The 14,634-nt window shown below is 40.3% G+C and overlaps 1 protein-coding gene across 1 annotated transcript; it reads right to left on the reverse strand.

The window, feature by feature from the left end:
* Positions 1-29: 29 nt before the first annotated feature.
* On the reverse strand, positions 30-12,864 carry pcnx4 (pecanex 4). Its single transcript, XM_028437973.1, has 11 exons — positions 12,714-12,864; positions 10,628-11,398; positions 9,955-10,134; positions 9,190-9,728; positions 9,012-9,112; positions 8,235-8,357; positions 6,668-7,028; positions 4,563-4,666; positions 3,368-4,473; positions 1,893-2,079; positions 30-962 (listed from the first exon to the last, which is right to left on the reverse strand). The coding sequence occupies exons 2-11, from the start codon at positions 11,323-11,325 to the stop codon at positions 711-713; spliced, it is 3,651 nt and encodes a 1,216-aa protein (XP_028293774.1). The 5' UTR covers positions 11,326-11,398; positions 12,714-12,864; the 3' UTR covers positions 30-710.
* Positions 12,865-14,634: the final 1,770 nt, after the last annotated feature.

Consider the following 14,634-nt stretch of genomic DNA (forward strand, 5'->3'; position numbering starts at 1 on the left):
GACCGTTTGATTTAATGAAACAATAGTGCTTTTGTCAGCTTATTTTATTGTAAATATATACAGTTAAACATATAAAAACAAATATGTACAAGAAATTAAACATTTACCTCTACATTGTAAACAAGTGCATTGTAAACAATAACACTAGACTATACACGTACAGCAAGGTAAACCCAAGGCACCTCCTTGATGTTTTTTACCACATCAATAGTTCTCCATTTTTGTGGGCACAACAGGGCAAAAAAACACATGATAATCATAAAACCAGAGGTATTTGATGCATCTCCCAACAAGGGACAAAAACTGCTTTAAGCTTTTGTTTCTGCACAATAAAATAAAGTATTTGTGCTTTCATGGGAACCCAATGGTGGTTAAATCGGTTGCAAAGATCTGCTGCTGCTGCTTTAAGATCATTTTCCAGAATGTGATGACCACGTGAGTCTTATAATTAAAATATAACATGTTGAGAGTACCACTGCTCCTTCCTACATGGTGCAAGAAATGACAGCACCGAAATGTAATGTTACTATGAGAAACAAAGTACAGTCCAATTCAGACAAGGATCCACAAAACAGCACAGGGAGCATATCTCCCAAACTGATTTCACTTTCCTGTTTTCACATCAAGGACTGCTTTACCCTGATGGTACCGATTGCAAAGCCTTTACCTCCCTCTGCAGAGTCTGTGAAAGTGGCAGACCGTACCATATGTCAAAGGCAAGGGAAGTGAAGTGGGGCAGAGGAGTAAATGGGATATCCCAGAGGGGGATCAGCTGCCTGAACCGTGAGGTTTCTGAGCATGAAGGGGTGAGCCTGGATGCTGTACCGCTCCTCGTCGTCATTGGTTGCGTACAAGAGCTCCCAGGAAAGGTTGGCCCACTGGCCCCGAACTCCTTCTCCGTTCAGACGCCCTACCTGCACCAGCTGCTCCTGCAGGGACAGGACTCGACCGGTGTAGGTACCCTACACATCAACAAAGACATCATGTCATAACACAGCCCGATTGTATAACAATAAGAGCAACAAATACCATAGAACAGTGGTTCACAATCTTTTTGGTCCTGCGTACCCCCTTTGCATTTTTGTCAAATCACGTGAACTGTACCCCTTCTTCATATCATAAGTACCCTCTACATAATTTAATATGCTTTTTCATTTGTGGAACAGTGGGCTCTCTAAAACCATTAACTGCGTTTCTAACACTGGTTCACTAAGGCTTAATCTACAAATTCAAAACAGTGAGTGGAATTTAAAGAGTAACTAAACCCCAAACCCTTTTTTCTGTTGAATACATACTGTATGTTATTTGGGTATTAAGTAGTGATGTTGATTGATCATTGTGCAACTTAACATTTTAGTAAAAGTATTTTAATTTAGTGTCTTTAGTTGTAAAATGTTAGTTACTGGCCTCTGAGGGTTGAACGCCAGCTATTACAATTGAATTTTACTATTGGCTGAGACAGATTCTGGTGACCATCATGTGTCACAGTTGGCCCCGCCCCTACTATAAAAGCTGAGAGGAGGAAGCAGCGTTTCTTCCAATCACAACTCTCAATGATCATTGATTGACAGCTCCAGTGTGGAAGTCTAATGCTCCGTGCAAAGCAGCTGCGGTGATGTTTTTGACTTCTATTAAGAGCAGACTCTGCTCTAATCAGAGGGTTCATCATGCTATGTGTGTATGTGCAGACACATCATGTGTGTAAACCCCGTCTGTTTCTGCGCGGACGTGCATGTACCTCTCATTGCTGTGTGTGTCTTCCTGCCTGACTGGGCGTGTCTTACTGCTAAAACGGAAATGCCCATAATCAAGGCATTTTTTTTTAATTTTCCCTCTTAGTGCCAGGTGTTTGGGAACCGCTGCCATAGAAGAAACAAAATATGTCTAATTACCATGGTCAGGTCATGTCCCAGTGAGAATAGGAACGGTTTCTCCTGAAGGACGCTGTCATGCCAGCCCTTTTCCGTAACCAGTCCAATGTACCAGTCTCTTTCATATTCCTCCAAAGTGCTGAAGAGTTCATCCGGTGACTCCATTGGCCCCAAGCTGGCTTGGTCAAACAACAACTTGAAACTGAACCTGAGGGAAAAGATGAAGCAGTTTGAAGAAATCTCAAACAAGACCATGTCCAAAAAACAAGCTCCCAGATCATTTCATTTAATCAAAACAAAGGCTGTGTTCGGAATGGCACACTCCATACTATACACCACAAACTCAATGAGTATATAGTGTCTACTATATACTATAAGTATGGTTACGATGGTGACTGTTCCCACTAAAGTATACTTCCAAGTTTCCCAAGATGCATACAACAAAATCACGACTCACACTGAGGATAAATATCTCCATTGATACCTTTAAAAGTTCTGAAAGCATTTTAGGTGAGAAAATTACCAAGTAGAATATCAACATGTGGTCATTTGATCCATAAAACTCACAGAAATATTTTATTCTGACATTTTCGGAGACCCACAATTGTGCTACTGAAAAAACTTCCAGTTAACTTCAAAACAAGAGCCTATTTACAAAAGCGTTAAAAAACTAATGCAAGACAAGAAGAGATGCTTTTGTTTTGAAAAGGGGACTTTAGGCTTTTTTTCGTCATGTATATATGTTGTTACACATATATATTGAAATTTGTTTAATCACTGGGGGGCTCGCAATGCATCGTGGGATGGTTGAGTATGACTAACTGTGCATACTTCAAAAATGTCCCCCATATATTATACATCTGGGATTGAGCACGCGACTCAATCTTTTCATACCATCTAATGTGAACTCACTAATTTTTTAGACAGACTTCGTACGAGTAGTACGTTAGTTAGTGGTGTGCCAAAAATATCGATACTACGATATATATCGCGATATTTCGTCTTGCCGTACATTATCGATACACTGGCAGTAAATATTGATTTTTTTTTTCATATTGCAACATGACAAAAACAATATTCATATACATGATACACAGAGATAATGCAGTACATACACAGTACAATGAGACAATAGGTGAGGAGTGGATAATTACAAATTTACAGTGTGTGTGTGTTAAGAAGAGCCACTGTGCAGTATACACTTTGTTTTACTTGGCTGTCATTCATGTGAAATTGATTGACGATGTTTTGTAATTCCTGTGAAATTGATTCAGTGCAGTCAATAAATTCTGAATTTCTTCAGTGACAGATATCATAATGTATCGTGGATGAAATTTCTTGCAATATATCGATTATCGCAGAATTGCTGTATCGTGGTGTTATCGTTATTGTGGGCAAAATATCGTGATAGTGTCATCCTGCGAGGTACCTGGTGATACCCAGCCCTGATGTTAGTAAGCCATTTCGAACGCAGCCAAATTCCTCTGTGCTTTTACCTGAAAGCCTGAAGAGTGAGCTGGTAAAGTTCTTTACTTGAAGACAACCAGTCGAGTCCTTCTGTCCAAGGTACGTCTCCACAGTAGAGCCTGTAAACATAACTGGGGCTGGTGAAGGCAGACTCCGCCCCCAGTGAGATAAGACAGGAAAGTGCAACATGAACATGCAGTTCTTTCAACACCTCATCCTCCTTCAGGGCTTTGGCCATGTCCTCAGAGGTCTCGCCCTGCACAGCAGGCCAAAACCTCCCCAGGCTGAACCGAAACCACTCCTCTGGAAACAGAGGCCTTAGAGACAGCAGGCGAGACGGCAGCAGTGGTGCAGTCCTCCACATCGCTGGCAGGTTGAACACCTCAGAATGTGGGCAGCTGAAATTCAGAGGAGAGAGCGAGCCAGGGCTCTCTCTGAAGACCTCGGAGTTGCAGCCTTTATCCACAGCTGGCATCCCAATGCCCAGTCCCAGAGGCTGCAATGGCTGCAGGGCAGAGAGAGCCATGTTTTCAAAAAGACTATCCATCTCTACAGAGCCTGGCAAAGAGGCTCCAGTCTGCAGCGTGGTGTGTCCAGACTGGGCCTCTGCTGTCACTAGAGCCACTGTCCGTCTGGCCGGCTGAGGCCCGAACAAGTCGTCCTCGTCTGACCAATCGCCAAAAGAGGTCAAGCTGGAGCTGTCTTGTCTAAACCTGAGAGACGACACGTGGGATTCAACCACGACAACCTCAGGTGGCTGGCTGCAAGTCGTTTGGGGTAAATGTGACGACAGAGACTTCAAGCCTCCCACGGTCGATCCATCCACACTGCTCCACATGAATCCTTTGTGCTTCTGTACGCAGTGCCGGAGGAGCAACCAGATCAACGCTTTCATGAAGTCATCTTGCAGTTTCCTCAAGTTGTCGTGAGAGTCGATGATACCAGAGAGGACATTCCGGGCATCAGAGTAGACGCGTACCGCTAGTGCAGCACAGGGGGTGAGGGCATTCCCCCAGTGCATGTTGAAACCTTGAGTAAAGCCGAGCCGCTCGGGGCGTTCGAAGGCAGCCTCGAACACTTCATCAACCCTGCGGGCCTCCACAGTGTGACAGGAGGTCTCCTGCAGCTCTAAACCCTTAAAAATACACCAAAATATGAACCAATCAACAAAATAATGCACCAAATATCTTAAGCATTCTTTCAGAAATATTGAGAGACATTTACCTTTATGTTGACCGTACAGTAGCCGTATCCTCTCTCTAGGATCATTATCCAAACCATTCGGTCTTGAAAGCGACCAAGAAAATGAGAGCCTGGGGCTAAAGAACCTAAAACAAACCGAAACGACATGTGAGAAGAAAAACGGTCCAAAAACACACGTATACCACACACCACCTTAATTTAGAGCTGTGCACTCTGCTGACTGTAGGGATAACGGGTATACAGAGTGAGCAGCATAGAGTTAAAAAAAAAAAAAACAATACAAGAGGATCATTGTACTGCTTGAACTGTAATAACGCAACAGCACAAAGATTAGGTATTTTAAATTTCTCATCATTTAAAGCTATTTTTAGTCCTCTGAACTAGAGCTGGGTGATATGGACCAAAACTCAGATCTCGATATTTTTTCCCAAAAATGGCGATATACAATATAAATCTTGATATTTTTAATTCAATAAAGTCAAACCAGAAAGACAATTTTGGCTTAAATGTTCACAGGCACATTTATTAACAAACAGCTGCACAAAATGTGCCACTTTTGGCTTTTTCTCCTCTAAAGAAAAGCACGTGATTGAGCTCTGTAGTGTGGCTTGTTTAGGAGAAGGTCTGGGTTAGGACGCACTCAGTAATCACTCTAACTGTGCTTTTCAGGCTCTTCTGAGAAGTACCAATTTTAATCCAAAATAAACTATAAAATACATATCTCAGAAATGTGGAAAAATTGTAAAGGACACTGTTATACTGTACTCTAAGAATAATATTAAATACTTAATTGTACTGTGTGATTGTATAAATAAAAACTCGATATATCTTGAATCTCGATATATTGCCCACCCCTATCCTGAATGCCAAGAGTAAAAGTCTCCATTTTCAGTTTTGGAGATGGAAGCTTTCTTCAAAAAGTGGAGGAAGCTTTGGTTAAAACTTGACTAGTGCCTGGCTCAATGATGAAGTCATGTCCCATGATGGCATCTCAGAATAGTCCCAGCCGCCACCTCGTGATGTGAAGTGACACACTGGGCAGATTTAATTCCCTGCTCTGCCCTACAGCCCCCATTGTGAAGGGAAGGGGAAACAACAGTTACTGTTTGCCATTGAGTAACTTACAAGTCTCTATTACTTTAATGCTGATTACAAATCACATCTTTAGTAGTTGTGCATTTAAAATACGAGGTACATTGTTTACATTATCTAGCTGTTTTATTCAGCTTTAAACCTGGTTAGTGTAGACATAAATACAAGGTCTCGACTTGCACATTTTTCCAGTGCAGAGACAATAATCTGAAGCTGCTCGGTTTAATTTGTATGAAACAGATAGTGAGCAGAGTTTTATTATTACTAGGATCACTTCAGTGCAAGCTTTGTTACGTCATATCTTCATTACTAAATATATGACGACGTTTCAGTCTGTCTATGATCTACAGACAAACCCACACTTGTCCAAAAAAAACCTTAAAGTTTTGCCCTCGCAAATAAAATCTTTGTTAAAAATGATCAAATGAAATGCCCTTCAGAGCAAACGATTCGGCCCACAAGAGAAAGTGAAAATGACAGAGAAAACATGAATAATTGTGTAAATCACCAAATAATTCAGTAGTAAATTGTTGTTGAAAGAATTCTGAATTTTTCTCAAAATATTCTACAAAATCTCCCCAAATGAAATAAAAATTGGTCAAGAAATCAAAAATCAAAGGACATTTAAGTATCTGTCACTTGTTGCTGAGATATTGTTGATGCCTTTCATACTTTGTCTAATTTATAACTAGAAGTGCAAACTTACATTAATGTTGAAATCGTTTGTTTTCCCGCTAAAAACCTGGGGCCCACTTGTGATCGAACGGGTCCATATTTGGCCCTTGAACTAAAGTTAGTTTGACACCCCAGATCTACATTATTCCTTAATTTATCTAAATATTACCACTGAGACCACATTCTCTTAGTTAAAGTTACAGTTGTTGCTGTATTTTTTTCCATTATTTTAAAAATTTGTTCTAGGAAAAAAATGCTATTACTGAACCGATTAAAGATTTAGAGATTTTTCTATAACTACCACAGAAGAATGAGATACCTGACGTCACATACCTGTATATTAAATAAATAACACTAACCCAGTGACCCTCTTGCGAAGGCCTTCCTCAGAGCAGAGGCCAGACTTCCACTCATCTGCTGGTAGAAGATGGAGTCTGGGCAGGGACAGGCGGTGCCCACGGGTCCTGGCCAGCTTCGCTGAGGTCTGGGAAACCCCACGAGGAAGATGGGCAGTGTGAAAAGTGGCAGCAAAGGGGCAGAAAGCAGAGCGGAGAGGGTCACCACCGCCAAAAGCAGTGGGCACAAAGAGGCGTTCAGAGCCAAGAGCGTTCCGGCAGACTGACGACGCTGCTTCTTCTCTGTCCAAGACGTCACTAACACGGTTAAAGTGAACTTGAGTTTAGCCAGGAACTGGGTCAATCTGTCCACCAGGAGGCCGACCTGAGTCAAACACAAGAGCCAACAAATAAAACACAATTTTATTTAAATTCCACCTGCTTTCATGAGCTCATAGTTGTGTGATATGCATAATGTTGGATTGATTATTGTTCTTGCGGCTTTAATTTATCCCCAATTATTAGCACTTCAGTGTAATACTAATAAGGAGTATGATGTGAGATGCATTTTAGTTTGCACAATCCATCTTATTCATGGTGGCAGGAGTAAAATTAGCAACGTTAACCCTCCTATTATCCTCAAATAATGCTAACACATTTTACCATTGGGGTCAATCTGACCCCAGGGATATTTGCCAACAGAAAATTATTTTAGACATACTTTTTGTCTCAGGCACTTCTTTTATTTGCTAGACAATAGATAAATAACCTCATGATCATGAAACCTTGACCTAGAATGAAAAAAAGTATTATTATTATTATTAGTAATACTATTCATTTTTTGAATGATAAACAATGAATGGGGTCAAAATGACCCCAAAGATAATAGGAGCGTTAAAGATATTTTTCAAACACACATGGAGGTAGTTATGAGCAGTTTTCAATATCTCTGGACTTTGTCCAATCAAATTGTGAAAATTACATGTGAAAACAGTCTTGTTAAAATTTAAAGACATCAATGAACTGCAAAACATTATAGGAACACTACCAGATTGTGTTCGAAGATTATTTGCGAGTGTGTCTGAGAATGATGATCACAGGAGGAAATTAGTTTTTAAGCACCAAGTAGATTAATGTGCTTGTCTGTCGTCAGCGTAAGGTTGTGGAATGCTTAAGATATGAAGCCAATGTGCTTCGGAAAAGCTGATTTGTGGTGTGATTTGTAATTTTGATTTATATTTTATTTCAGAAAATTCTAAAAATTGTGTGGATTGATGGTAACAGGTTGGTGGGTGAGATTATCAATTATATATTGATTAAGTTGAGGGCCAGAAATATAATAATTTAATTCTTCCTACAGCTCCTTTTCAATCATGAAAATTAAGAGTTTAAGAAAAAAAATCAATTTGACCATATATTGTGATATTTCACCACACGATTAATGTATCAAGCCAAAATATATCCAAATTAATTTTTTCAATCATGTTTTTTAACATTTCAGTGCGTTAACATATGAATAGCACGTAAACGCCCAGTCACTAGGTGTCAGTGAACCACATCAGACCTTGTTAAACTATTTTGTTGACCTCACCAGAAAAAGTTGCACCCCAGTTCCCAAGTCGTCCCAGCCTCGCAGTTCACTGCTACCAGCTGCAAGACGTACCAGGATTACCACCACCATTTGGAGCAATGCGTCCTCTGAGCTCTGCCAAACCTGTTCAGAGAAGAAGAGCATCACAATAACAGAACTTCAATGACATTAACATTAATCAAATATAAGTTGTGGTTAGAGCTGGGCGATATATCGAGATTCAAGACATATCGCGGAATATGGATTATGGAATAAATAATTGCTTGCTATTGAAAAATATTGAGTTTGACAAGGATTCACACCCTGAATGACCTCAGCAAATGTTAATGTAATTTTAATAAGAATTAATATTCATTTTCTTAAAACCAATTGTCCCCTTACAACGTCTTAAAACAGCATTAAAAAGCACACCTAGATGGATTTCTGGGAGCGTCTTAACACAGACCTTCCCCTAAACAAGCCACACTACAGGACTCACTCACACATGCTGTCCTTTATAGGAGAAAAAGGCAAAAGTGGCACATTTTGTGTAATTGATTCTAAATAAATGTGCCTGTGTGATATTTTGCATCAGCAAATTTTACCCTGAATTGTCTATCTGGCCAGACTTAATTTGAATTAAAATGATCAAGGTTTCTATCATATATAACCATTTTGTGAAAAAATATCAAGATATAAGTTTTGGTCCATATCGCCCAGCGCTAGTTGAGGTTCATTTCTGTTAAATGTGTTCAGGGAGAAAGTGAATTTAAGCTGTAGTAAGAAGAGAAAGTATACCACTCTGAAAGCACGTGTGAATCCCACTGTGAAGGAAACCGTGTGGAGCAGCTGCAGTGATTTGTCCATTGACAGGAAAGCAATCATTGCCAGTGGAGAAACTGTGGGGTGGAGCAAACAGCCACTGATTAAACACACTATTCTCAGACTTAGGATGTTAATATTTAAATAAGCTTACCAAGATAGAGGAGAACTCTTCTGACTGCAGCAGCAAAGTACAATCCTCGATTCCGTTGCTGAAAAGTCTGTATGCTCGACATGCCTTTGGGGTACAGGGGGTTGAGGAACACCCCTCCAATAACATAGGCCCCTTGGATTTCTCTCAGTATCCAGCAGAGGCAGAAGAGTACAAGGAGGAGGTAGCTCACAGGAGCCTGGGGTCCCATAACTAAGCTCTGGTACCGAGTAGAGCCCACAAAGTAATGCACCAACCCAGCCTCTGCTGTTGCGACCACTAACAGACACAAATAAAGCAACAGCTCCCTGCAGCCGAGGTTCCAGCCGAACGAACTGAGACGAGGAAGCGGCGAGCCTCCTCGGTGAGGTCCCTGGCTCCTGAAGGATGACCCGGAACCCGTGCAGAGTTTGCCAACCTGGCTGAGGTCCAGGCTCAGCAGAAATCCAGTGGATATGGAGAAGAGGACCACACCCAGGGTTGAGGGAATGAAGTAATTACAAACACAGATGCCAGCGGACGTAGCAAACATCAACAGCAGCCTGTGGGACAGCACAGAACAAAGGAAAATGTCAGAAAAATAAGCACAAAAATCAACAGATACCCCCCTTAATAAATTGTCCATATCTTAAAAAAGTATTAATCCGATTAAACTACCATGCCTATTGAATAATCAATAAACAATTGGGAAAAATTTCAGAATTGTTTGAGACCAAAGTGCATGGGACATGGAATGACCCGATACGTTTGTGTTTTTTGTGTGAGTACCTGAGGTTGCTAGACATAGGGGAGCCACCTAAGCCGAAGACAAGAGCCTGCTCCATGCCCCAGAGGAGCAGAGCGTCCAGGGGAGGCAGGATCCCAAAGGCCCAGAGCAGAGGTAGGAAGAGAAATAAGACGTGAAGAACCTGGCTCGCCAGGTGGAGCTCAGGAAGAGGGTCTGAGAATCTATTACACAGGAAGAGAAGGAGGTTATGACTACACTGCATTGTAACTAGGGTTGGGCAATATGTTGAGATTCAAGATATATCAAGTTTTTTTTATTTTGGCCATAGAGAAAATTACATTATCGCCTATATACATATTTTATAGCTTATTTTGTATTGAAATACTTGTTTTAGGAGTCGCTGCTTTTGCTACTTCTCAGAACAGCAAGAAAAGGACAGTTGGATGGATTTCTGAGTGTGTCCTAACCCAGACCTTCCCCTTAACAAGCCACACTACAGAACTCAAAAGTGGCAAATATTGTACAGTTGTTTGTTAATAAATGTGCCTGTGTGGCATTTTGCATCAGCAATTTTAACCTTTTTCTCGTCTGACTTTAATTAAACTGAAAATATCAAAATTTGTCTCATATATCGTCATTTTGAGAAGAAAATAGAAATATGACTTTTGGTCTACATCGCCCAGCCCTAATTGCAACACTTTTGTCAGTGCTCACCTGTCAGCTAAGTCCACAGCAATGAATATGAGAATGTAGAGAGGCCTGGTAAGTGGGGTGATCTCGTACGTGTCCTGGGCCTGGAAAGTTGCCGTTTCCGTTGCTGTGTTCACAATGAGGGAGTACTCCGCGATGCATAATGTCACCCAGCTAAAAAGAAAGACTACCAGAGACGCACCGATGCTGCCATAGAGAGCAGTCATCCTGCCCAGGAACACATACCACGTCCCGCAGCCACAGAGCACCCCTGATAGTGCCGTATGAAGCATCACGTTCAGCCCGAAGCGTTTCCCGGGGGCGATGAATCGAACCGTTTCGGGGCTGACACAGTGAGTAAACTCCACCTCCTCTTCATCAACCAGGATGTTGGGAGCACCAAGCCTCTCTATGGCCCCATTTCTCCGTGCTGCATACAAGGCCAGGGCCTGGACAGCTGCTGCAGCTGCAAACATCAGCATACCTGAGAGCACCGCGGCATGGAGCTCCTGAAGCAGCTGCAGCTGGCAGAGCAGAGTGCCGATTCCCCCGAAAAGCCATGGCGTCAGAAACAACACGGCTTGATTGACGTAAACGTACGGTGGGGCGCAGTAGCCCAATTTGAAGCGCGGACCCCCCAACACCGTCTGCGGGAAGCGCTTCCAGAAGAACTCCTGCTTGTACTCATTTAGAAGGGGCACATCTGGCCCCATTCTGACCATTACAGAAGGGGTGGCAGGTCATCTCTGCACCGCTGATGGAAGGTTATCATTCATCGTTCCAGGTGTTAACGCCCTTTGAGATGAAACAGACATTTCATTAAGACAAAGGCTGGAAACAGAAAGTATACTAAATGCTAAATAAATAATATGAACATAATGAATTTATTCTAAATTAGGTAAAAAGGCTTATGGCAGGGGTGTCAAACTAATTTTGGTTCAGGGGCCAAATACGGAGTTGTTTGATTTCAGATATTATGCTGGAAAATGAGTAATTTCAACATTATTGTACCCAAGTTTGCACTTGTACGTATGGATCAAATCAAAAATATGTAACAAACCGACAATATCTAAGCAATAAGTGAAAGATACCAGTCCCGACAGGACGTTGACTTTAAATTTCCTAGATTTGTGACAGATTAAGGAAAATGTTGTGTAGTAATTTGTGGATTTTGGAAGAATTTTTAGTTTTGTTTTTTTCCAACAGTTTATCAACAAAATTAAAAATGACAGCCATCATACACAATGATTCAGGTTTTCTCTGTCATTTCTATTTTCACCTGCGGGCCAAAATTGATGTTCCAAAGAGCCGGATTTGGCCCCCGGGCCTTGAGTTTGACAAATGTGACTTATGGCATGAGTACCTAATACCTATATAAATAAACAGTTCGATTTTTTTTTTTTTTTTAAATATACAAACAGGTTAGATAAAAACATATATTCAGGTAAAGAAGCATACATTTGTAAACTAATATATGTTTCCTTTCTAAACGGAGAACACAAGTAAATACACAAATCAAGTATAACATCATGACCAGAGAAGTGAATTAAACGTTTATCATTAAATTCCAGTCTCTATACTTTATATCAAAGTATTGAAAACTATGATATCGTGGCTTTAAAAGATAATATCTTGAAGGATGCAGAAATTTGTACACAAATGAAATCTATCTTGCTCAATGAGAAATACATTCTTATTATCATAAATGCACCACAGAGAACATGCACCTCATACACTATCTACTTACTTCCTGATACTGTGCTAAATGTAATAAAATTATAAATGTATTTCTAAGGATCCCTATCACTCGTACTAAGCAGTGTGGCAGTAAAAAGGGTTTATTCACAATAAAGGATGAGTAAACTGACAGTACAGCAGGCAATGTAAGGCCAAACTACCAGGAAAACTGCAGCAGCAGTGCTGAATGCACCAAACGTGGTCTAATTTTTCACTCAAGTGATTTAGAAAGTACTTCCATCTTATCGTTTTGTCTGAACCTCAGCTACCTCCATTATTGTTAGCTAACGGAGGGAGCAGCCAGACAGTCCGTTAGCTTTACCTATTACCTCGACAGCAACAGCAGGCCATTACGCACAAAACACACACTTACCGTTATCCGTTTTAAGTATTTAGCTGACAAAAAGGTGTTTAGTGCTGTTGGGAAGCTTCGCTATTTACAATAACCAAAGAAAAACGGCTAGATATAGTGAGTTATAATATTAGCCGCTAGCTAACCACATCACAGCCAAGCAACATCGGCTTTAGACGCAGTCAACGATTAGCCAATGAGAGAGGAGGAGAAAGCAGCAGGAGCCATCTGATTGGCCTGTTCTTCATAGTACCCACCCACCCCCCCCCCCCAGCATCCATCGCCACTTAGTGTCATTGTTACAGAGCCGCATCACTGTCACAGACAGAGGGTTGTGGGTTCAATAACCAGTGCATTTTTCTATTTTTACATAGTTTACATTCAATTCAATGGTATTCCTCACACAAACTGAATAAATGCGTGTCAAAAACATGTATGTAGTGTTTATTGGAGTCTCTCTGGGTAACAGCTGTTTTGAGTCCATGGTTTTCTCTTTATGAATGCTCACCTATGATGGGCTAACATATACAGATCATTACTAACTTCTAAATTGATTTTTTTTTTTGTGGCAATCTTGGGGGTATTTTGTTGGATTGTTTGTGAGAAATTGCAAGATTTTAGGAAATTTTATTTCCACAACTTGCAATTAAAAAGGACTGCAGTCATGATATTAAAAGGACAGGAAAATTGTGAACACATGCAAATATTGTGGCATTTCATTGAATTTGAACATTTGAACAGACTGAGATCTCTACAACTGAAATATTTGGTAATTTTCCACAATTATTCAAGTTTTGTGTCATTTAGTTTCTTTTTTTAAAAAATTTTGACTTAATACTTTCCCGGGCCAAATTTTATGCTGTAAAGTCGTGGTTCTCAAACTGGGGTCCGAGGACAAAGCTTGGCGGTCCGTGAGATAATAATAATAATAATAATTAAAAGAACATTTTTTTTTACGTATCATTCATGTATCATGTTCAAAAAAATTATATTTTCTATGGCATCTTGCGGTATCAGTGGCAGTAAACTGTGTTTAATTGACATGAGGATTATGAGGGGGTTTTTGAAAAATGTTCTCCACAGTAAGGGGTCCCTGGATCTAAAAACTTTGTGAACCCCTGCTCTAAAGGGCCAGATTTGGCACCCAAACCTGGAGTTTGACACACGTGCCATGTTAGAAAATAAATAAATAAATAAATAAAAAACACTTGCTTAAAACAATTTCACTTGAAATTGTTGTTTGTTCATCAGAGATTGCAAAATAATTTCCCACCTATACACGTTCTTCTACCTTAAAACCCCAAATCTAATGCGCTTAAACTAACATGGCATTAGGAATATTGTTATGACATTGTAAATCCTTGTTATCATGTTCTTGATCCATGTTTTTAAAAAAAAAAAAAAAAAAAAAAAAACAGCAAAGCTTTATAAGATTTAGTATTTTAGTGTTACAATTTAATTTGTGGTCAGTGTGCCTCTTTCAAATTTTGATTTACCTTCAAATAAAGAAAAGTGCAAAGAAGGATCATGATGTGATTGCTAAAAACTATACAGCATAAAGGCAGATAACAAGCTGAGGCAAAGGAGATTAAACTGTTATCGTTGTTGTTGTTGTTGTTCATCGGGAATAAGAGGGGACAGAAGGTTGTATTTTCTCATCGTAATGAAAAAAAGCCACTTTTTGTCCCCTATGTGCAGTACACAATAAATCCCAACAACACAAAGGACGATCAACTACAACAACATGTATTGCACCGTGTAATCTTCCCTTTATTGGGGAAAAAAAAAAAAAAACATGTATGTTTTCTAACAATTCTACTGTAAGGAAAATGTACTTGAATTGACGGTGCACAGAACAGATCCAACCAAACACGGAGGGTTGAAACGACCATCTGAAAGGCTGTGGGGATTGATGGTAGTAAATATGGTGTTTATCTGCTTG

The sequence above is a fragment of the Gouania willdenowi genome, chromosome 22, assembly GCF_900634775.1.
Source record: "Gouania willdenowi chromosome 22, fGouWil2.1, whole genome shotgun sequence".
In the NCBI taxonomy this organism is placed as follows: domain Eukaryota; kingdom Metazoa; phylum Chordata; class Actinopteri; order Blenniiformes; family Gobiesocidae; genus Gouania; species Gouania willdenowi.

Coding starts and splice junctions, on each gene's coding strand:
- pcnx4 (XM_028437973.1), bottom strand. CDS start 11,325: ATGGTCAGAATGGGGCCAGATGTGCCCCTTCTAAATGAGTACAAGCAG. Junction 7,029..8,234: donor CTGGGGTGCAACTTTTTCTG/GTGAGGTCAACA, acceptor TGTTTGACTCAG/GTCGGCCTCCTGGTGGACAG. Junction 4,667..6,667: donor CTTCGCAAGAGGGTCACTGG/GTTAGTGTTATT, acceptor GGTTTGTTTTAG/GTTCTTTAGCCCCAGGCTCT.